Source organism: Lontra canadensis, unplaced genomic scaffold, assembly GCF_010015895.1.
Source record: "Lontra canadensis isolate GAN:19392208 unplaced genomic scaffold, GSC_riverotter_1.0 scaffold118, whole genome shotgun sequence".
Classification (NCBI taxonomy): domain Eukaryota; kingdom Metazoa; phylum Chordata; class Mammalia; order Carnivora; family Mustelidae; genus Lontra; species Lontra canadensis.
In genome coordinates, this window is record NW_022631112.1 from 678,240 (window position 1) to 702,771 (window position 24,532).

The 24,532-nt window shown below is 36.3% G+C and overlaps 1 protein-coding gene across 3 annotated transcripts in view; it reads right to left on the reverse strand.

Moving 5' to 3' along the window:
- Positions 1-175: 175 nt before the first annotated feature.
- Positions 176-24,532, reverse strand: part of CCDC73 (coiled-coil domain containing 73) — a 152,938-nt gene continuing 128,581 nt past the window's right edge. For all 3 annotated transcript variants that reach the window (XM_032841056.1, XM_032841053.1, XM_032841054.1), the window contains 5 exons: positions 20,867-21,001; positions 8,891-9,068; positions 5,871-7,370; positions 3,796-3,929; positions 176-478 (listed from right to left, as the gene is read on the reverse strand). In XM_032841056.1, coding sequence (XP_032696947.1) covers positions 272-478; positions 3,796-3,929; positions 5,871-7,370; positions 8,891-9,068; positions 20,867-21,001 — 2,154 coding nt within the window. In that variant the 3' untranslated portion in view covers positions 176-271. The remainder of the gene's footprint in view (positions 479-3,795; positions 3,930-5,870; positions 7,371-8,890; positions 9,069-20,866; positions 21,002-24,532) is intronic.

Genomic DNA, 24,532 nt, shown 5'->3' on the forward strand with positions numbered 1-24,532 from the left:
TCTGCAAGGAAGGGGGTTAAAGGTGCAAGAGCTTTGATGAAAGGATATATGGAGGAAAGCAAATTTAACTTAGGGGAATTGGATGCCGGCAGCCCTCTTATCTATCTTAAATGAAACATTTGTAAAAGCGTAACTTCATCACATCAAAAAAAATTGGAAAACTGAGGATTAACTGTAAAGCTTTAGGTGCGGCAGTTCGTTCTAGTCAAAACTGTATTATTGATATTTCAGTGAAATCAGTTCACCACTGAAAGCATTTATCAACATTCTTTTAATCTGTCATTTTTTCCAACATCTCTTCTGCTTTTCTTTTCTTAGGTTGGTTGTCATTTTCTAAGCTTAGGAAGTTTTCGATTTCATTAATTTGATTTGTTACTAGGCTCTGCCAGTCATCCTCACCAGCAGATAGTGCTGCTGCATCAGTAAGATCTTTAATCTTGGTTGCCTGAAGAACTGATTTCAGGGGCTTTATTTCCACCTAGGAAAGACCAGACTTGTTTGGCTTACCATTGAAATTACTTGTTTTTTTTTTTAAGTCCTTAATAAAGCTCTGCAATTATTAGTATGTGAAAAAGCCAGCATTTTTCTTGACTAATTTTCAACAACTACCTTAATTTGGCATGAAAAAAAAACAATAAAATGTGAATCTGGAGGCTTATGCCTATGCTCCTTAAGTTCCCTAATAAGTTCAGGGATACCATGAACATTTTCTGAAAAGTCTTAAGCTTACATTGAAAGAAAAGATATTTAAAACAATTGCAGATCAAAATCTGTTTTGATTTCTCTTCCCTTCCCAATTGTGTCTGTTTTGTGTCTTCTAATCAAAACCAGGAGAAAATTAAAAATGCTAATGGAGGAGGGCACCTGGGTGGCTCAGATGGTTAAGTGTCTGCCTTCAGCTCAGGTCATGATTCTGGGGTCCTGGGATTGGACTCTCTGCTCAGCAGGGAATCTGACTGTCTCTCCCTCTACTGTTCCCCCTGCTTGTGCTCCCTTATTGTCAAATAAATAAAATCTTAAAAAAAGAAATGCTAACAGAGGTAGACTGCCATGTAGAAACTGCCTTTTACTTTGATTCCTCTCCTCCTTCAGAGCACCATTGTTGGACAGAATGGAAAGAGCAGTGAGGTATTTGGAAGTTGGCATGTTTCCAAAGCACTGCATTGGGTAATACTTACTTTTTAACACAGTATTATAAAAGTTTTTCATTTTAAGATTTTTTTTTTCTGATAGTAATTATACTTTTTCCCCTATTATCTAAACTTCCAATAAAGAAATGAAAATCACTAGACATCTGTCCGGAGAGACCAGTCAACATTTTGGTACGGCTTGCTTCTGGTCTTTTTTTCTAAGCATATTTGATCATTCTATAGAATTTTATATCTTGTTTTTTCCCTTTGTGGGCTGTTTCCTAGGTTTTAAAGATTTCTCATAAACCATTGTCAATGACTGCACAAAATTTCTGGGGGAAAAAAAAACGGTCAGTGGTCTTCTGATTCCAGACAAAATCTGGTGGTAAAAGGCTATTATGTATTTTAGAAATAAAGAACAGAGTAAGAATTACATTCATATTAACTAAAATCTCAACTACCATTAAACATTTTGATATAAATATTCTGGTCTCTTCTGTGTGTATATGCATACTTGCAAAATCTGGATCATAATTTTATCATTTTCTGTTCTGTGTTTAAAACATTTAATAGTATTTTCCTCTTAAAAGTCTAAGAATATGGCTCCATTATATTCCGTGTTCCATAATGTAGTATGTTGAAGTTGCTTGGAAATGCTTACTATTGTAAATTAGGCTATAATGAATATAATGTGTTTACAGATCTTTGAGTATTATCTTACATTAGAATCTGGAAACAGGGCATTAGACTGGAAACAGGGCATATGCATAACGTTTTCAAAGTGAGATTATATAGTGATAATTTTTCAGTAAGCTTAGTTTACATTTAACTTCAGTTCCCTAAGGGTTGCTAGTTGGGATGGATCTATTTGGCTCATGAGAATTCTACAGTCAGCCACAGTCCCCTTGAACTCTTAGCCTCTGATCTTTGTGGTGATGCTGTGTTCATAGCTGACTGCCTGTGTCTTTATGAAATAACAGATGAAAAACCAAAGTATCAGCACAGGACTTCGCAGAGACCACGGGCAAGTCATTTAAGCTTTGTGGCCTCACTCTTAGCACTGTTTAGTTGCAAAATTGTAGTGTTAGTTGCTATTGTAGTGTAGCTGATACTGGATAAAAATGTGTATAAATGTGTATTTCTGATAATATCTGGCATGTAAGTACCCAGCATATGCATTTAGCTTACAGGGCCAGAATGAATATAAGTCATCCATGCAGTATGGAGAATGGGTCTAGAGAAATACATCAAATCTAAATTTAGGTTGCCGATTTTGATCTAAACTGACTGATGGTCTGTATGTTTTAATGGGGGTCTCTCACAATGCTTGATGCATTTTGGTGCATTTGATATCAAGTTCAGATTACTAATTTTCCAGAATCCTTGACTTTTTTGTCTTGATGGAGAGAAAAACATTAACACATACCTGCTCTAGTTTCTTTCCCCTTAACTACCTACTCGTGGGAGGGGCAAGAGCAGGTATGACTGGAGAAACAAGATGCAGTGTCGATGAAAGTTTACACTTAACAAAACTCGTCATATTGGGCTTAGTTGAGGTTTTGCAGCCTACAGCAGTAATTCTAGTTGCAGACATGTTGCTACATATCGTTTTGCTCCTTCCTTTACCGTCACTTCCTTTTAAAAATCACTTCATTACCTCTGTACCTCCTCTTTCTGCCTTAAAAGATCTACTCTTTGGCCTAAAATTTCCCCCAGTCAGATTACCAGTCTTCTTTGCATTTTAAAATTTAAATGAACTTAATTTTAAAAGGAAAATAAAATACACTGTTAAAAGCTGTTATTTGTTAAGGCTGTGCTAGTGCTGTAATTTTTGTTTTACAGGTGCTAAGGTAAAGTTACTTAATGTGTACCTCTAAAATTGAAAAAAATATACAATGACTTTAAAATCGGCCACTGTGCAGTTGGTTTTTTTCTGTAAGTAATCTTTCCTAAACTTTTTAGGTTATACCTTTTAGCAGTTAACACCTGTAATTGCCTATTTTTAAGATTTTTGAACAGTACAGGCTTTTTCATGCTCAAGTTTTGCACTCTAAGATAAAAAATAGCTTATAAATTTTGCCAAAAAAACTGATCAGCTGTGGTCAGTTGCTTTTCATATGACAGATGGACTTGTGGAGCCATGTAATCTCTACAAATACTTTGCTTAAAATATATATAAATCCATACTTAGAATATCACATATATTAAGGGTATTTGATCCCTTTGCATACTGTGTTCTAATGGAAATAATTTTTTTTTGCAATAGTTTTACCAAAATGACGTAATTACTTAAGCACGATCAAGAACAATGGAACTTAATTGATTGCATTATTTTGAGACCTCGTTTATTAAGATAAAATTTTAAATGTTCAAATGCCCCTACTCCTAAATTTAGGTGACTAAAAAAAAAGAAGTACATACATAATACACTACCTCACACTGTCCTTCCCAAAACAGGCTGGGTTATATCTATTTGATTTATACACTGTGACTTTTTCCTGCTGTTTTCCATCAACCTTAATTGTGAAAAATGGTGCCATGTTGCCCTCTTGATATTATTTTGGAGATCAGTTAGGTCTTAAAGCATCCAGATGCATACAGTTCTACACATATCTGTAGAATTAGCTCACTAAGGTCTGCTCGGCAATATTTTTAATTGACTTACGTGTTCTGTGGGAAAAGAAGAATCGTAAAAAGTCTTTGCAGTTGCATTCCTCTCTTCACTGGGCTCTCCCTTGGGATCTGGATGGATACTCGAGTTATTCAAAGTGTCAGCAACTCTGTTAATGCTGGTAGTATCTGGTTGACAAAGAGGAAATGGCAACAACTGAATTTTATTCTCCAGGCACTCATTTTAGGACTGAACTTGTTTTTCTCTGATCCTATCTATGCTTTTGTATTTAAAAAGTAACTATTTTGTTTTTACTTTGAATATTCTATAGTTTTCACTGACTTTGCTCTTAATATACATTAGGCATTTCATTTCAGAAAACAAAATTTTATTGCTACTTTCTAAAACCTGCTGGTTTCACACTGAAATGAGTGAAATGGTGTAAATATCTTCAAAGACAAAATAACTCCCATAAAATGTTACCCTCATTCCCCTGGTTATTGCATTGCCACAGATGTAAACATATTAAGATTGATGGGAAAAAGTCTGAATCAACTAAAAGTCAGATTTATAAAATATATTTAAAGAAACTGGCCACGGTAAGAAGCCCAACAAACTGGCTGACTAGTAGGGGTCACTGGAATTTAATAAGTAGATAAAAATGATTTAGAGAAACACGTCAGCTTTGAAGGTTAAAAGATACTTGTAACTTTTATGAGTGGATATTTTTACAAGTTGAATTTCTACAGAATTTTCAATCTCCCCTTCCATCCTTATTTATATCATTGAGCTTTAACGTAGAAGAAAAGCCTTATGAGAAAACAGTCAACATGAGACCAGTGCCTTAACAGCACTTGCCTAACTGCAGCATTCAACAGATTCAAAATTAATGGAATCTAAAGTTAATACATTTTATTCTATTAGGAAAGTTACAATGTGTAAGATGAGGTTTTACAGTATTTTGGTGGTTTCCGTTTTTCCCTGCATTACCTGTCTATGCTAGTAAACCTGATATGCTTATTTTGCTTTTAATTCCCAATTTTTCTCTTCAAATTTCTATTAATTGCCTCTTTTTAAAAGTATCTGGTAGCTCTAAGGGCCGTTCAGAGCTTTCCTTGTAATCTGCATTTAATGGGTCTAAAATCACACTGTTCAATGGCCAAGTTCCCTTAAAAATCTAAGAATATCTTTAACCTCAATAACTTTCACTATAGGATTGCTATTAACAAAGTAAACTTTTTTCATGATAATCAAACTGTTTGTTAAAGTTATATCTGTACAGCATTTATACATGATATGTAGTATATTTCTATTTTTAAATATTTTTGGTAGGAAAAATTTCAAATACACAAAAATAGAACATGAACTTAGACCATCACCCTGCTTAAACACCCGTCAGTGTTAAGTCCTATGTATTTCATCCATTTACCTCCCCCCTTATTTTTTATTCTAGAATATTTTTATAAAGCAAAACTTGGACACTTAATTCATGTGGTGGTTAGAATACATATTCTCTGAAATGTTGAATATTTGAATGTTTTAATGTTGGTACATAACTAAGGGATTACGTTTAAAGTGTTTGAGTTACAAATATCAGTGATACGAAATGCATTAATGTTACACCTCAACAGTGTTTATAAAATGAAAGCTGGATTCTGGTGCTGGTGAAGGGAAGCTAGAAGTAGAAAAGTCAAGGAAAGAGGGAGAAAATTGGGAGAAGAAAATGAGGGAAGTTTTTTCAGTATAGAATGAAAAGGAATAAACATGCCCACTGGCAGAAGCCTTATCAACAATTGAGATTCTAATTAGATAGTTGTTGCTAATTTAAAATTAATGACCTGGACCTGTGATTATTTCTGCTATTTCCAGTTCCTTGGTGAAATTTTAATTTCCAGTATGCATTTGCATCTTAGTACATGTTGATATTAGTGGCTTAGATTTAGGTGAAAAGAAATCCACTATTTAAATAAAACCTTTCCTACTTTTACATATATACATGTATAGAGTATCTTAGGTTTAGGTAAAAAATATGTAAGTGGTTTCATTTTAAACATAAATAGCCCCTTTATCAGGAATAAGGAGTAGAAATTCAAATTTTAAAAAAAAAACCATAAACATTGTTTTCTTACCTGGTCCAATATCCTTCCTGATATCATCATCGTTTTTGCAAAGTGTTACTGAAACCAGATTTTTGTTTGCTGATGGGCCTACTGGTCTCTCCTTCAACAAAGGAATGCTAGAAGTTGAAGTGCTCAGTGTTTGACTTTCAGTTTGATTTACTTTTGACCAAGGACTGGGGTCTAAGAAATTCACATATACTGGAATTTTCTCAGTTTTTTTATCTGAAGTTGAAAGATCAAAGGCTGACCTTCCACTTCTGTTTACTAAATCTCCAGATGGCTTTTTGTGAAATGAACATGATTCTTCCAGCTGTCCTTCACTGTAAATTTTTCCTGAAACAATGTCATTTAATGACTCTGTTTTCTCTGTATTATTTAACAATGAATGCTGTCTTTCATTGACATTCACAAAAAGGAAGAGGTCATTTTTTGTGGCGTTAGTTATCTGAGTATTATCAATCTGACTCTCTTTATTAGAAAACTGTATTTCTGTGGAAGTTTGCATAGGAACAGCAATTTTCATGTCTTCAGCTTGTGAAGTATGTATATTCTCATTTTTAGCCTGAAGATGGGAAGTGGTTGCACTGTTTTCTAAGTATCCCAGACAGCTCTTCAGCTGGCTAGTGTGCATCTCATTCAGATTTTCCCGCATAGTTCTTTCACCAGGGCTTGAGTTGGGTTTCACCAACATAGGCATAATATTAACATTTTTATCTGAATTCTTAAGAAGTACTTTCAAATTCTCACTGAAAGCAGCCGATGAAATGGGCTTGTTAGTTGCTGTGTCAGAGGGAATAGTCGGTTCAGGTCTCTCTGAAGTATCATTACAGATTTGCTGGAAAACTGAAGTTTGTTTAAATGGCAATACACTGCACTCACTTTCCTTATTTAACAGTTGCATTTGGTTTATTTTACATTGTTTATCATCTAACATAACATTACTTGACTCCTGTAAACTGTATTTCTGACACTGAAGAGCATTCTTTTCTACATTGAGAGATGGATCCAGATCTGCTTTGGTTTGGTCACTACTTGTAATTTCCTTCTCTGTGGCATTTTCTTGAATCCCTGGAAGCAATCTGAACCGTTCAAATGGTTCGTCTTCAGAAACATCTTTCTTTTGATTTGTATGCTGAGCCACCTCACTTAGGATATTGTTAGATGATCTGTTATTATCAACCTCCAGATGAGCATCTGCATTGTGAAGATCGAATCCTTTAGTTCCTTCTAGGAGTATCTTTTCTGTTTCTATTGATCTGTCTGCCACTAAAAAAGAATTTTTTGGTGATTTAAATTCTGTACATCCATTGTCTTTTCCTGAACCCACCTTGTCTTTTATTTCTGCGGTAACTGCTTTTCTAAAGTCAGTAACATTCAAGGTTTGTGCTTGACTAATTAGTTCTTTTTCTGTGCCGAGGTTTTTGCTTAGGGAGATTTCACTCGGATTTCTATCCTGAGATACAGTAGGATCAGTTTCATTTTTGGAGCTTTCTTCAAAAAGCTGTAAATCTGTCATGAAGAGAACACAGTAAATTTTTATATTATACCCTAAAACCTGCTTTTATAAGACATAATGTATTACCTATTTATGTAAAAACATTTAGCCTTAAATATTTCATTGTCCATTACACAAACATTACAATACCAATTTTACCAAATATTCAATTCCCTTGGTCATAATAACATTTAGCATGCTAAATATTTGGCTCTTCTCATATTAAATTTTGATTTCACAAAGTATTTTTGGTTTAAAAAGAGGGAAGTTGAGGGTATACGGAAATGGTTTTTAGTTTTCTAGTCTGTTACACTTCCTTTTGAGCATACAGTACAATGCCATGTAAACACACAGCCAAGTAAATAAAAATGAATTTATCCTAACAAGTTAGACTCTAATTTCTAGTACTACTGTCAATTATTTAACCAAGGAACCTGAAGATCTAATTGGCTTTATTAAATGATTCACTGAATCAGACAGCATCCTATCTAGCAAAGAAAAAAGAGCCCCATTGAGCTACAGAGAAAAAGGTTTTTAAAGGTAGAGAATGAATAGACAGAAGAAATTATTAGCAAAGAATACATTGTTTTAGGCAAGGCCGCCCTCCTACAGAGAAAGAAAGAGGTCAATGGATTTCTTACTGCTGACCAGAAGATTCCAGGTTGACTAATGAAAGGTTACATTCCTGAGGATTGAAGCTGCAGTTTGGTTGGTATTAAGTTTTGGTTTGCTGACATGGGTTCTTAACATGAGTAACTCCATTTTGGGCCTGTGGTTTTCTTTTTACCACTCCTGAGGATCCAGAATTGCTAGCTGTTTCTTCAAGACTGACAATTACCACTTTTTATTCATTACTTTCTAAGTATTTTAAAGTTTGGAGATACTTTTGTGCAAATGTATAGAATACTTAAGAAATATGTTTTATTCATCTAGGTTTTAACCATAGATTTCAAATTTTCCATATAGTTAAAATAACCTAGAATACGAAATTCAGGACTTGAAGGGCTTTAGTCCATTCATTTTCTCTACAACATCTCCACCAAGTGGTGGTTCAGCCTAGGTTTGAACACCTTCATAAAATAAGTCTGTGGTCTTTATAAGCAATTCTTTTTCAAGATGCACAAGTTTAGTAAATTATTTCAATGGTTACAGAAAGGCATTTGAACTAAGAAAAGTGCTCTAGGTCTGATACTCAGAAGGTTATTCATATCCCAGAGAACACACTCCACAAAGCAGTGAATGCAGAAAACTGAACACAGAAAGCTATGGAGTAAGTGATAAGGAAAGGCAGAAATAGAATTTTCCCCAAAAATACTAACTATAAAGAATAGCTCAAAAGAAGCCATCTTAAGACCATACACAAATGAAAAAGAGTTTCTTCAACTACAGTATAGGATCCTCAAAGCAAAGACTTTAATTGGTACTCCCCTGCATTCCATAGATGGCCTTGCACAGCACTTTGACAGATCCTTTATTTGTGGGAGAAAGGGGGAGCTCAGTATTTAAAATTAGAAAATAGCAATATGCTGGTTACCTTCTAAGATGACTTCTATAAACGGACCCTCTTTCTTCTCCTTTTCTCTGTAGTTCGTATCTGAACAAAAACTCAAAGTATCCTTCTTTATTTCTTGCCCAGAATTGTATTTCTGTATGATGTTTTCTGATTTTTCCATTGACATTTCACTGTTTTTAGAATTTACTTCTGGAATATTCTAATGGAAAATGAAAAAAAGTACCTTTAATGTAAAAACATTGTTAAATAGTATAAGACATCTGAACAAATTCTTCTGATAAAAGTACAATCTGTTTCAAGTCAACCATTCAGCAATTTCTATTTGAAGGCCAAATTACTTACTAAATGTAGTATACTACGCTTTGTAATAAGATCTCTTAAACTTCATTTTGTATAGTTTATCATATTTAAACAAAACAGACCTTTTGATGTTTTCAATATGCATTCTACGTTATTATATATCTCACACATTATATATAATAAAATAACCACTCATTAAAAGCAAGGTAGTCATGGTTAGCAAACTGTTTTGAGTATTCGGTATTTTTATGTATCTTGAAAGTAGTTCATCAGTACAAAATCCTTTTATTCCCTCTATATTCAGCACATAGCCATTGAAACACTGCACTAAGCTTTCAGATGCAATAAAGAACAGCCTACAGACCCTAGCCTCAAGAAACAATCCAGGAGGAAGATAGGAAAATAATCTAGATGAGGATAGGAGGCACTCCAGGGAAAGCAAAAGACATACACAGATGCTAAACACAGCAAGATTATAGTCTTCATGAACTACTCAGGATTTCTTTCAGCTAGAGCTTAGGTTGCTGGGAGAATGGAGAGATGGGAGGCTTGAGGTAAGCTATGCCCAGATCATTAAGGGCCAAATACAGCATGCTGAGGGTTTCCAGGAAGACCTGAGAAGTCACTGAAGGGTTTTAGACAAGGTAATAAACACGATCTGATTGGAAAGACCATTCTGGCTGCAGCATCAAGAATAATGTTTTTTAAACTTCATTGATTAAAAACTGCTATGAGAATTAAACGTTCTACAACACAGCACACCAGATACCTACTCAATGAGATTATATTCTGTTTTCTATGCTGCTTTATTTCATTTTTTAAAGAATGCTGGTCACAGACCACTAAACTAATTTACATGAACGACTAATAGGCTGCACCTAGAAGTCTGAAAAATACTGAATTAAAGGGAGGCAACATGAGGCAGAGAGATGGATCAGAAGAGTGTCCTACATCACAGATATATTCAGAACATTTCATCCCAAAGCAACAGAATACACATTCTTCTCTAGTGCACATGGAACATTCTCCAGAATAGATCACATCCTTGGTTCTAAATCGGGTCTCAACCAGTATCAAAAGATTGGGATCATTCCCTGCATATTTTCAGACCACAATGCTCTGAAGCTAGAACTCAATCACAAGAGGAAATTTGGAAAGAACCCAAATACATGGCGACTAAACAGCATCCTTCTAAAGAATGAATGGGTCAACCAGGAAATTAAAGAAGAATTGAAAAAAGTCATGGAAACAAATGATAATGAAAATACAACAGTTCAAAATCTGTGGGACACAACAAAGGCAGTCCTGAGAGGAAAATATATAGCGGTACAAGCCTTTCTCAAGAAACAAGAAAGGTCTCAGGTACACAACCTAACCCTAAAGGAGCTGGGGAAAGAACAAGAAAGAAACCCTAAACCCAGCAGGAGAAGAGAAATCATAAAGATCAGAGCAGAAATCAATGAAATAGAAACCAAAAAAACAATAGAACAAATCAATGAAACTAGGAGCTGGTTCTTTGAAAGAATTAACAAGATTGATAAACCCCTGGCCAGACTTATCAAAAAGAAAAGAGAAAGGACCCAAATAAATAAAATCATGAATGAAAGAGGAGAGATCACAACTAACACCAAAGAAATACAGACAATTATAAGAACATACTATGAGCAACTCTATGCCAACAAATTTGACAATCTGGAAGAAATGGATGCATTCCTAGAGACATATAAACTACCACAACTGAACCAGGAAGAAATAGAAAGCCTGAACAGAACCATAACCAGTAAGGAGATTGAAACAGTCATCAAAAATCTCCAAACAAACAAAAGCCCAGGGCCAGACGGCTTCCCGGGGGAATTCTACCAAACATTTAAAAAAGAACTAATTCCTATTCTCCTGAAACTGTTCCAAAAAATAGAAATGGAAGGAAAACTTCCAAACTCATTTTATGAGGCCAGCATCACCTTGATCCCCAAACCAGAAAAGGATCCCATCAAAAAAGAGAACTACAGACCAATATCCTTGATGAACACAGATGCAAAAATTCTCACCAAAATACTAGCCAATAGGATTCAACGTACATTAAAAGGATTATTCACCACGACCAAGTGGGATTTATTCCAGGGCTGCAAGGTTGGTTCAACATCTGCAAATCAATCAATGTGATAAAACACATTAATAAAAGAAAGAACAGGAACCATATGATACTCTCCATAGATGCTGAAAAAGCATTTGACAAAGTACAGCATCCCTTCCTGATCAAAACTCTTCAAAGTGTAGGGATAGAGGGCACATACCTCAATATTATCAAAGCCATCTATGAAAAACCCATCGCAAATATCATTCTCAATGGAGAAAAACTGAAAGCTTTTCTGCTAAGGTCAGGAACACGGCAGGGATGTCCGTTATCACCACTGCTATTCAACATAGTACTAGAAGTCCTAGCCTCAGCAATCAGACAACAAAAAGAAATTAAAGGCATCCAAATCGGCAGAGAAGAAGTCAAACTATCACTCTTCGCAGATGATATGATACTATATGTGGAAAACCCAAAAGACTCCACTCCAAAACTGCTAGAACTTGTACAGGAATTCAGTAAAGTGTCAGGATATAAAATCAATGCACAGAAATCAGTCGCATTTCTCTACACCAACAACAAGACAGAAGAAAGAGAAATTAAGGAGTCCATCCCATTTACAATTGCACCCAAAACTATAAGATACCTAGGAATAAACCTAACCAAAGAGACTAAGAATCTATACACAGAAAACTATAAAGTACTCATGAAAGAAATTGAGGAAGACACAAAGAAATGGAAAAATGTTCCATGCTCCTGGATTGGAAGAATAAATATTGTGAAAATGTCTATGCTACCTAAAGCAATCTACACATTTAATGCAATTCCTATCAAAGTATCATCCATTTTTTTCAAAGAAATGGAACAAATAATCCTAAAATTTATATGGAACCAGAAAAGACCGTGAATAGCCAAAGGAATATTGAAAAAGAAAGCCAAAGTTGGTGGCATCACAATTCTGGACTTCAAGCTCTATTACAAAGCTGTCATCATCAAGACAGCATGGTACTGGCACAAAAACAGACACATAGATCAATGGAACAGAATAGAGAGCCCAGAAATAGACCCTCAACTCCATGGTCAACTAATCTTCGACAAAGCAGGAAAGAATGTCCAATGGAAAAAAGACAGCCTCTTCAATAAATGGTGTTGGGAAAATTGGATAGCCACATGCAGAAAAATGAAATTGGATCATTTCCTTACACCACACACGAAAATAGACTCAAAATGGATGAAGGACCTCAATGTGAGAAAGGAATCCATCAAAATCCTTGAGGAGAACACAGGCAGCAACCTCTTTGACCTCAACTGCAGCAACATCTTCCTAGGAACATCGCCAAAGGCAAGGGAAGCAAGGGCAAAAATGAACTATTGGGATTTTATCAAGATCAAAAGCTTTTGCACAGCAAAGGAAACAGTTAACAAAACCAAAAGACAACTGACAGAATGGGAGAAGATATTTGCAAACGACATATCAGATAAAGGGCTAGTGTCCAAAATCTATAAAGAACTTAGCAAACTCAACACCCAAAGAACAAATAATCCAATCAAGAAATGGGCAGAAGACATGAACAGACATTTCTGCAAAGAAGACATCCAGATGGCCAACAGACACATGAAAAAGTGCTCCATATCACTCGGCATCAGGGAAATACAAATCAAAACCACAATGAGATACCACCTCACACCAGTCAGAATGGCTAAAATTAACAAGTCCGGAAATGACAGATGCTGGCGAGGATGCGGAGAAAGGGGAACCCTCCTACACTGTTGGTGGGAATGCAAGCTGGTGCAACCACTCTGGAAAACAGCATGGAGGTTCCTCAAAATGTTGAAAATAGAACTACCCTATGACCCAGCAATTGCACTGCTGGGTATTTACCCTAAAGATACAAACGTAGTGATCCGAAGGGGCACGTGCACCCGAATGTTTATAGCAGCAATGTCTACAATAGCCATACTATGGAAAGAACCTAGATGTCCATCAACAGACGAATGGATAAAGAAGATGTGGTATATATATACAATGGAATACTATGCAGCCATCAAAAGAAATGAAATCTTGCCATTTGCGACAACGTGGATGGAACTAGAGGGTATCATGCTTAGCGAAATAAGTCAAGCGGAGAAAGACAACTATCATATGATCTCCCTGATATGAGGGAGAGGAGATGCAACATGGGGGGTTAATGGGGTAGGAGAAGGGTAAATGAAACAAGTTGGGTATGGGAGGGAGACAAACCATAAGTGACTCTTAAAATCACAAAACAAACTGAGGGTTGCTGGGGGGAGGGGGGTTGGGAGAGGGAGGGTGGGGTTATGGACATTGGGTAGGGTATGTGCTATGGTGAGTGCTGTGAAGTGTGTAAACCTGGAGATTCACAGACCTGTACCCCTGGGGAAAAAATAAATATATGTTTATAAAAAATAAAATTAAAAAAAAAAAAAGAAGAAGAGTGTCCTAGTACCATAGCCCAGGTGATATTAGTAGAGATGAAGAACTGAATAGAAACATGAATTATTTATGAGCTAATCAACAAGACTTGATGAATGATGGGATATAAAACAGTCAAGATAGATTCACAGAGTTTAGGTATGTAGAGGTGACTGGTGGATGTTACTTACTCAACTAGAAAACAGGAGTAGTAGCAGGTGTGGATGAAAATGTCATGGGTTGTTTGAACCTGCTGAGTGTGAAAAGTTAGTAAGATAATAAGGTAGAGATGTCTAATGAACATCTAGATTTATGAATCTGGAGCTTATGAGAAAATTTACCTGGAAATGTAGATCTGAAAATCATTGGTAGAGAGATGGCCACTGAAGATGTACAAGTTGATGTGACTAACTAATGAGAGTGTATTTAAAAGGAAAAAAAGGGGTAAAGCATAAAATGCTACTGAAAACCACAAAAAGGGGCAGAAGAAGACAAGCTTGCAAAGGATAAATCTGTAAAGGAGAATGACAAAAACAGTATGGTAGTTACCAGGAGCTTTGTAGTCTTGGATAAATACGGGTTCAAATCTGGTTTCAGTACTTACTAAGTAGGAAATCTTAGAAGAATATAGTAGTTAACCATTGCTGTGTAACAAGTTACCCAAACTTAGATGTTTAAACCAGCAAACATTTATTATGCCATAGTTTCAATGAATCAGGAAATCACGAATGATTTGGCTTTGTGACTCAGGGTCTCTCATAAGGCTCTACGCAAGCTGTTGTTCCTGGAAGCCTTAACAGGGGCTGGAGGGTCTGCCCCTAAGAAGGCTCACTCAATGGCTGGCGGTTGGTGCTGGCTGTTCGGTGGGTGCCTAAGTTCTCTTCTATGGGGCCTTTCTTCCTCCAGGAACCTGACTCTACAGGGAGAGAGATGGACACAGGATCAAAAAGGTTTTTTTGTGTACCTTGTAAAATGAGAGAAACCTTAGAATGTTTCATTGTAAATGGAAAAATATAAACTAGTAACTCACAAAAGAAATATAACTGACAAACATAAAATATGTTTGGGGCAGCTGGTTGGCTCAGTTGGTAAGCATCTACCTTTGGCTCGGGTCATGATCCCAGGGTTCTGGGACTGAGCCCCGCATGGGGCTCCCTGCTCGGTGGGGGGCCTGCTTCTCCTTCTGCCTGCTCTACCTGCTGCTCCCCCTGCTTTGTTCCCATTCTTGTTTTATCTCTCTCTGTCCAAAAAAGTGAATAAAATCTTTAAAAAATACATGTTTAATAAAAATGCAAATTAAAACTGATTAAGGTAAGAATTCAGAGAGTTTGGGTATACAGGTGTTTTTATATGTGGTTGGTGGGAGTATAAACAATCTTTCTGGGGGTGCCTGGGTGGCTCAGTGGGTTAAAGCCTCTGCCTTTGGCTCGGGTCATGATCTCAGGGTCCTGGGATCGAGTCCAGCATTGGGTTCTCTGCTAGGCAGGGAGTCTGCTTCCCTTCTTCCCTCTCTGCCTGCCTCTCTGCCTACTTGTGATCTCTGTCAAATTAAAAAAAAAAAAAAATCTTTCTGGAAGGCAGTCTCACAATATGTGTCAAAATTATAAGGAGCAAGCTCTTTGATCCAGCAATACTATTTTTGGAAATTTATCCTAAAGAAATCATCACAAAAGTACACAAAGATATTTGTATAAGGATGTTCTACAGTAGAGGAGTAGAGAGATTAATTATGGCACATCTCATTCATACAATTGGAACTGCTATACATGTCAATTTCTACTGACTTAGAAAGCCACTATTTCAGTTAAAGAGGCAGTTTCTTGAAAGGTTTAATATAGACTCAGCAAATCCACTCTAGGTTTATACCTCCCCAAAACTGAAAACAGAGACTCACACAAATGGCTGAATGCCAGTATTCAGCAGCGTTATTCACAGTAGCCAAAAGGTGAAGACCCAAGTGTCATTAACAAATAAATAGATAAACAAAATGTGGTATATCCATTCACTGGAATATTACTCTGCTGTAAAAAGGAATAAGGTTCTAATATAGGCTGTAACATGGGTGAACTCTGAAAATCTCATGCTAAGTGAAATAAACCAGATAAAAAGGACAAATATTACACAATTCCACTCATATAAAAATATATAGAATAGGCAAATTCATAGAGTCAGAAAGTAAATTAGAGGTTACCAGAAGCTGGGGAGAGGGGAGGTGGGGAGTCACTGGTTAATAGTTAAACAGTTTCAATTTGGAATGATGACAAATTCTTGGAAATATTGGCGAAGACTGCACAACACTGTACTTAATAATTAATTGCAATTAATGCAACTGAATTGTAATTTTAAATGTCAACAGAAAGGACAGAGATGATGGATTTAGCAAAAAAAAATTTTAACTATTACAGATGTTCAAAGATTTAAAGAACAACACGAATATAATAAAAATATACCCCCCAAAAGAATCAAATGGAAATTCTAGAGATGATATATATACACTATCTGAAATAAAAACTCACTGTATAGTCTTAACCAAGATTAAACATATTAGAACAAAAGATAATTGGACTTTAGGGCACAGAACAATAGAAAATCCCAATGGGAGAAGACAGAGAAAAAAGACTGAAAACAATGTACAGCACCTGTTAACCTGGGGAACACTATCAAGCAGTTGAATGTATGTGTAGTTGAAGTCCCATAAGAGGAGAAGGGGACAGAAAAAAAAATCTTTGAAGAGGTAATGACCAGAAATTCACCAAATGTGATGAAAACTCATTCCACATATTCACAAATCATTCAATAAATCCCAAGCAAAATATACACAAAGAAAACCAAACCAAGGCAGGATATGATAAAGAGGGATGTGAATGTAACAACTGTAGACTTGCCAGAAGCAATGCAAGCAACAATGCAACAGCGTCTTCAAATGAATGAAAGAGAAAACTGTCCATCTAGAATTTTAGATCCACTGAAAATACCCTTTACAAATTAAGGAGAAATACACACTTTTCCAGACAAAAGCTGAGAGGATTCCTCACCAGATGTGCACACACATGCACATACTTACACAAACACACAAATATGAAAGGAAGCTCTTCAAGCTGAAGTACTAGGATACCAGCTAGAAACCTGGACCTACACTAATGAGTAAAGAGTGCCTGAAATGGTAAATATGATTGAAGGTAAAAGATATTTTCTAATTCTTCATTTTCTTAACCAGGTTAAAAAAAAAGGTTAAAATTTTAAAGTAAATAACACTACATGGTGGAGTTGATAACATGTAAAAGTAAAGTGTATTATAAAAATAACACAAAAACCAGGAAGGAGAAAATGAGAATATAGTATTGTGAGCTTCTTACTAATCAGAGAATTTGGCATAATCTTATTTGAAAGCAGACTATAATCAATTACTCCAGAAAAAACTTGGCAAACTATGGCCAGTGTGCCCAATATGGCCTACTGTTTTGGCATATATACTTTTATTGGTACACAACCATACCCATTTATGAACTACATAGATCAGAATAGTTTTAGTACATTTTATGTTATGTATATTTTACCAGAATAAAAAAATACAAGGAACAGTTCTCAAAGAGAAAAGACTTCCTCATGTTATTACTCAACATAAAGGAATTATGAATATTCCCTTTAGAAAAAGTCACAGGATTAAAAAGGATACATAATGCTAGCACTACTCTTCTCCCACTAACAAGTACACAAAAAAAAAATCAGTAGGGATAGAAAAGACTTGAATAACATTATCAACCAGCCTGATCTAACTGACAGTTATAAAACATTCAACCAACCAATAACAATACACATTCTTTCAAGGGCACATGAAATATTCACCAAAAGAGAGGCACTTGGGTGGCTCAGTCCACTAAGCATCTGCCTTCAGCTCAGGTCATGATCTCAGGGTCCTGGGATCAAGTCCTGTGTCTCTCTTAGGCTCCCTGCTTAGCAGGGAGTCTGCTTCTCACTCTACCTCTGCCCCTCCCCCCGTTCTGTGTGCATGCTCTCTCTTAAATAAATAAAATCTTTTAAAAAAGCAGAAAGAAAAAAAAGAAATATTCACCAAGATAGATAATAGGCTTGGCTAAAAAGCAAGTCTTTTTAAAGAAACTCTTAATCTCACAAACAAACTGAGGGGTGCTGGGGGGTACGGGGGTAGGGATAGGGTGGCTGGGTTATGGACATTGGGGAGGGTATGTGCTATGGTGAGTGCCGTGTATTGTGTAAGCCTGAGGATTCATAGACCTGTACCCCTGGAGCAAATAATACATCGTATGTTAATTTAAAAAAGGATATTTAGATTTAAAAGGATATATTTAGATTTAAAAGGATAAAAGCCTTACAGAAAATGTTCTTTGACCACAACTAAATTATAGTTGAAATCACTAAAAGAAAGATATTTGGAAAATTTTCAAATACTTGGAAATTAAGCCACAGTTGTAAGTCATACCCATATGGTTTATGCCCATACCCATGGATCAAGGAAGACCTCACAAAAGGAATTTTTAAATATGAATAAGGATGAAAACACTACATGTCAGAATTTGTGGAATGAAGCTATAACAATGCTTAGAGGAAAATTTATAGCTTTATATGCTTATATTAGAAAAGAAGAAAGGCCAATAATCAATTGTCTAAGTTTCCATGTTAAGCAGCTAGAAAAAACGTATCAAAGCCAAAGTAAGTAGGATGAAGGAAATAATTAAGTTAACAGCAAAAGCCAATGAAATAGAAAATGAACAACCATGAGAAGGAAATCAATGATGTCAAAACTGGTTCTCTGAGAAGACCAATAACGTTGAAAATCTAGCTAAACTGATGAGAGAGAGAAGGAATGAGGAGGAGAAGGAGGAGTGGGAAGAAGAGAGGCAGGACAACACAAATGGGAGAGAGGACATTAATAAGGAGGAATGTAATAATAAAGGAATATCATGAGCAACTCTTTGCCAACAAATCTGACGACTCAGATGAAAAGGACGAGTTCCCGGAGGGACAAAAATTACCAAACACCACTGTGGTGTAAGTGTCCCAGATAGCCCCCTGGATCCGCGATTTGCGGTATACAGTTGCACTAATGACTAAGATCTCAAAACAGCACAGGGAAAGGGCATATCAGGGTAGAGTCTGGAGCAAAGCAGGTACAAACTTTCAGGAGCCCCATCCCAGTGAAATCATACAGGATATGCTTATCCTGCAACAGTGAATTGTGACAACAAATGTGAATTTTCCTCCACGAGGTAAGCTCATCGGAGATTTCCTGCTCAAGGTTTTTTGGTGCTGGTCATGCAGGCACCACCTGCCCAGTGCGCACCAGAACTCCGGACTCCCAATAAGAAAACACAAGTTCAGAGTAAAGCACGATGTTTAACTAACACTTTAGGCACAGTGAGCCACTCCTGGCAGTTAAGAAATGGTGGGGAACCTTCTCCAGAACCAAGTTTCCAGGTACCAGTCAAGGGCCAACTTTGTATGCAGGCCTTTCTGAGGACAGCATTCACAGGCCTCTCTGTTAACTATTTCTGCACACCAACACAAGAAGAAATAGAGTGAACTGTCCTATCAATAATACTGAACTTGTTATTAAAAATATTCCCACGAAGAAAAAGCAGATAGCTTCACAGCAAATTCTATTTAATATTTAATAAAGACATAATAACAACTCTACACAATACTCCTCTGGGAGTGGGGAACACACTCTAACTCATCTTATGAAGTCAGTATTTCTCTGATATGAAAACCAGACCCAAAGAACACAAAGAAAAACAAATGAAACCTACAGATCAGTATTCCTAATCAATGCAAAATCCTTAACGTAGCATTAACAAATTACATCCAGCCATCTATTAAAAAGATAATAAATATTTCAAGAATGCAGTGTTATTTTAAATTTGTAAATCAATTAATGTAATTAATTGGTTTATAACATATTAATGGAATAAAGAAAAAATGATTATCTCAACAAATACAGAAAAACCATTTCACAAAATTTAATACCCATTCATGATTAAAAACTCAGCAAACTAGGAACAGAAGGAAACTTAATCTGATAAAAAACATATACAAACAACATATAACTAACATCCTATGAAATGGTTAAAGACCAAAAATTCTCCATCTGAGATGGAGGAACAAGGCAAGCAAGTCCACTGTCAAAATTTTCATTCACTACTGTACTAGAGAGTCTTAGCTACTGCGATAAATTGAGAAAAAAGTAAAATTCATACAAAGCAGAAGGAAATAAAACTTCCTTAAATTCACAGATGACATAATATACACAGAAAACCCAAAAATTAGAAGAAAAAAAAACCTACCATTACAATAAATTTTAAATGGTAATAGGATATAAGGTCAATGTATAAAAATCAAATGTTACTTCCATGTACTAGCAAGAAACAATTAGAAAAATTAACTTTTAAAATACTATTTATAATAGGATTCTAAAATATGAAATATTCAGGGATAAATTTCACAAAACACTTTAAAGACTAACACAATGAAAATTATAAAACATTTCTGAGAAAGCTATTAAAGAATGTCTAAATAAATGTAAAGATACACCACGTTCACAAATTGGAGGACTCAGTACTGTTGAGATGTCAGTTCTTCACAAATTAATCTATAGATTCAACACAATCCAAAATCCCACAGTTTTGGGTTTCTCTTTTAGAAACTGACAAACTGATTCTAAAAATTATCTGGAAATGCAAAGGGCGTAGAATAGCCAAAACAATCTTGAAAAAGAAAAAGAAAAAGAAAATCAAGGACTTGCACTACCACATTTTAAGACTTCTTACAAAGCTACAGTAATAAACAAGTGTTGTGTATTGACTTAATGATAAACATATAATCAATGGAACATAATAAAGAATTCAGAAATATATCCACACATATATCAGATCAACTAATCTTCAAAGAATGTAGCAAAGTACAATAAGAGAGGAAAAAAAAATCTTTTCAAAAAATGTGTGTATAGGAACAACTGAAAATCCATGTCCAAAAAATGACCCTCAATCCTTCTATCATGCTGTACACAAAAATAAACTGAAAATGTATCACAGACTACATACTTATACTCATTTTTTTTGAAGTTGGGACCCTGAAAATAGAAAGCAGAGAGAAAATCATCAGTAATGGTCCTAATTTCTTTAGGTTTCATACCCCCCAAACACTTGAATTTTACCTGAAGCTTCTTGTCTTCCTCAAACTTCTTCTGATCACATAATTCATTGTAACGTTCTTGTAACTTAGTATGAGTTTCTTTAAGTGATGATAACTCATTTTTTATTTCATTAATTTCTCCATTAAGTTCTTCAACCTAATACAAAATTTAACCAAAATGAATAGTTATATAAATGTGTATGGGGGCGCCTCAGTGGCTCAGTCAGTTGAGCATCAGACTCTTAGTTTCAGCTCAGGTCGTGTCTCAGTGTCCTGAGATGGAGCCCTGGGGTAGGCTCTGCTCTCAGCAGGGAGTCCACTTGAGAATCTCTCCCTCTGTCCCCCCACACCGACCGCCCTGCTTGCATACACTCTCATAAATAAATAAGTAAATAAATAAATAAATAAATCTGTTTTGTATGATGATATTTTATTAACACAAATTTTTGGAAATAGTAAAAAAATTTAAATGATCCCAAAGTCATTACTAATTTGAGAGCTACCATTCATTGAATTGTGCTGAGTACTAAAATACAATTTCATACTCATAAAAAAACATATGAGGCTCCCAGATGTTTAAGTAATTTGCCAAGATCAGGTGGATATAGTCAGGCAGGATCCAAATCCAAAGCTAAATATAGGGGTTGTTGTCTTAATTACTACATTTAACAATCTCTTCTTACAAATGAAAAATTATTTTTTTTAAATTCTCTAAAAGTTACACCTTCATTACTTTCTTGAAGTTTTATTTTCTTGTTGCAAATCAGACATACAGATTTTATCTCAACTGAGTGACAAGTACTAAGCACTAAGTAGTGCAAAAATAACTGACACTAGGGGCGCCTGGGTGGCTCAGGTCATGATCTCAGGGTCCTGGGATCGAGCCCCACATCAGGCTCTCTGCTCAGCTGGGAGCCTGCTTCCTCCTCTCTCTGCCTGCCTCTCTGCCTACTTGTGATCTGTATCTGTCAAATAAATAAGTAAAATCTTAAAAAAAAAAAAATAACTGACACTTGAGCCTGATATTTACATCCAGACAAATCTCTTTCGTGGGAACCTCAAATATAAGACAAAGTAAGTGCCACTGAGTCCCTGTGGAGGCTAGCAGACATGAACTCCCCTATTACTTCCTGTCATCTCACCTATTCTTAACCTTTTGTTTTTTTTAAAGATTTTATTTATTTATTGGACAGTAGGTAGAGCGGCAGGCAGAGAGGAGGGGAAGCAGGCTCCCTGCTAAGCAGAGCCCAATGCGGGGCTCAATCTCAGGATCCTGGGATCATGGCCTGAGCCAAAGGCAGAGGCTTTAACCCACTGAGCCACCCAGGTGCCCCTATTCTTAACCTTTTAAAGATCTATCTGTGCAAGGTGCTTTTTTCCCAAGGCTCAACTTTCCATGAGTTTTTTTATCCCATCCTTTCCTATTCCCCTCAAAGCTTAGTTCTGGCACTAATCTCTTCCCTGTTGCTTATTCACAATTCTTCCCACCATACCAGCATGTTCTCTTCCGCCTTACAAACAGAACTAGAACAAGAACAAGCCTTACAAAAGGAACAAATATGCTCTTCTCACAGTCTTAACTCATTTCTCTCCTCGACCCAATTACTCTCTCTCTCTCTCTCTTTTTAAGATATTTTATTTACTTGAGAGAAAGAGAGAATGAGAGAGCGACATGGGGGGGGTGTCAGAGGGAGAAGCAGACTCCCCGCTGAGCAGGGAGCCCGACATGGGACTCGATCCTGAGACTCTAGGATCATGACTTGAGCCAAAGGCAGTTGTTTAACCAAATGAGCCACCCAGGTACCCATCTCTCTTCCTTTAAAAGAAAAAAGATCTATTTCTTTTAGAGAGAGGAGAGAATGTGCATGCGTTGGGAGAGGGGCAGGAGGAGAGAATCTTCAAGCAGAATCCCTGCTGAGCGTGTTGTGACATGGGGCTCGATCTCACGAGTCTGAGATCATGAACTGAGAGGAAGCCAAGAGTTGGACACTTAATGAATTGAGCCACCAGGAGTCCATCTCACTTCTATAATATAAAAGTCCACACTTGGCTACTTCCAAATTCTAACTTCCCAACCCTCCTTAACAACCTGACTCCTGCCCTCACTATTCTACAGATCTCCACCCACACACACACAGATACCACCTGCAAATTAGCCAAAAAGGCTTTTTCCCAAGTTTCATACCAGTTAACAGCTCTGCAGCTTGTTCTTGGAACAGCCTCTTTTCTTTGTTTTCATGGCATTACTCTTCCTATATCCTCCCACCTTTCTCACTGTTCTTACCAGGCTCCTCCTCCCACCCTGTCCCAACACACACACACCCTACTGTTTCTTCTTTAACCTTCTTCTCTTGTCCTCTACTCCTTCAATAGATGATTATAACTATACCTTGAAATTTTATCTTTATGCTAATAAACCTTAAATCTGTATCTCATCTCTCAACTTCTCTCCTAAGATAAGATTCACATTTCCAAATGCATGGTACGCATTTCAGGCTAGATGTCCTGCAGGCACTATACATTCACCAGCTTCCAAATTAAAGTCGTTCTTTTCTTCTACCAAATCTGCTTCTCCTTTTACATTTCTTATGTGAATTAATGACATTATCATTCTACTTGTTACACTAATCTCAGAGTCATGTTTGACTCCTTTCCCCTTCTAATATTTATTATATATAAAATACCACTATCCTGCCAATTCTACTTTTAAATGTTTTTTGCATCTATTCCTCTTCTCTGTTCTCACTACTGTTACCCTAATTCACACCCTCATGGAGTCAAGGTTGCATTCTTTACAGTATTCTTGCTGCTCCTTCTCCACAAAGCTGTCCTCCATACTGCTGCAAGAGTTATTTTTCTAGGGGTGCCTGGGTGGCTTAGTGGGTTAAAGCCTCTGCCTTCAGCTCAGGTCATGATCTTGGGGTCCTGGGATCTAGCCCCACATCCGGCTCTCTGCTCAGCGGGGAGTCTGCTTCCCACCCGCCCCCCCCACCTCACCCCGCCTACCTCTCTGCCTACTTGTGATCTCTGTCAAATAAATAAATAAAGTCTTTAAAAAAAAGAGAGTTATTTTTCTAAAACTCAGATCTGACGTCACTTCTCCGCATTAATATTCTCAGTGACTTTCCATTACTTATAAAGTAAAATTCAACTTCCTTAATAAGGAGCCTCTTGGAAAATGATCTCAACCTATTTTTCCAATGTCACATTCCACATATCCTATGCTTTATTCAAATCAGACTGCTCATCACTCTTGAAAATACAGTTTCATGCCTCCAGGATTTTTCATTTCTTTACCAAATGGAATGCCAACAAGATGGAAAGAGAAGTGTAGGAAATGGGCACACATTGTTGGTGAAACCTTATTTACACGTTCGAGGCCAAACTAGTATCATTTTTTCTCTAAAATTTTCTCCAACATAGCTAAATAGATATGATTTATTTTGTTCTTTCATGGTAATTTGTTAATACTATCAAAACCACTCCATGCTATTGTGGTCAATTTCATAGTTATCTGTCCATTTGAATGTGAGCTCTTTATTGAGCTTTGTATCTTGGGCATCTCTGAAAATCCAGTACCTAGAACAGTGCCTAATAAACAGTAGATGCTCAACAAATGATATAAATTGAGTTCCTTTTGTGACCTGTGCTTTCCTCTAAATAATTTCTGAATATCCTCATTTATTGT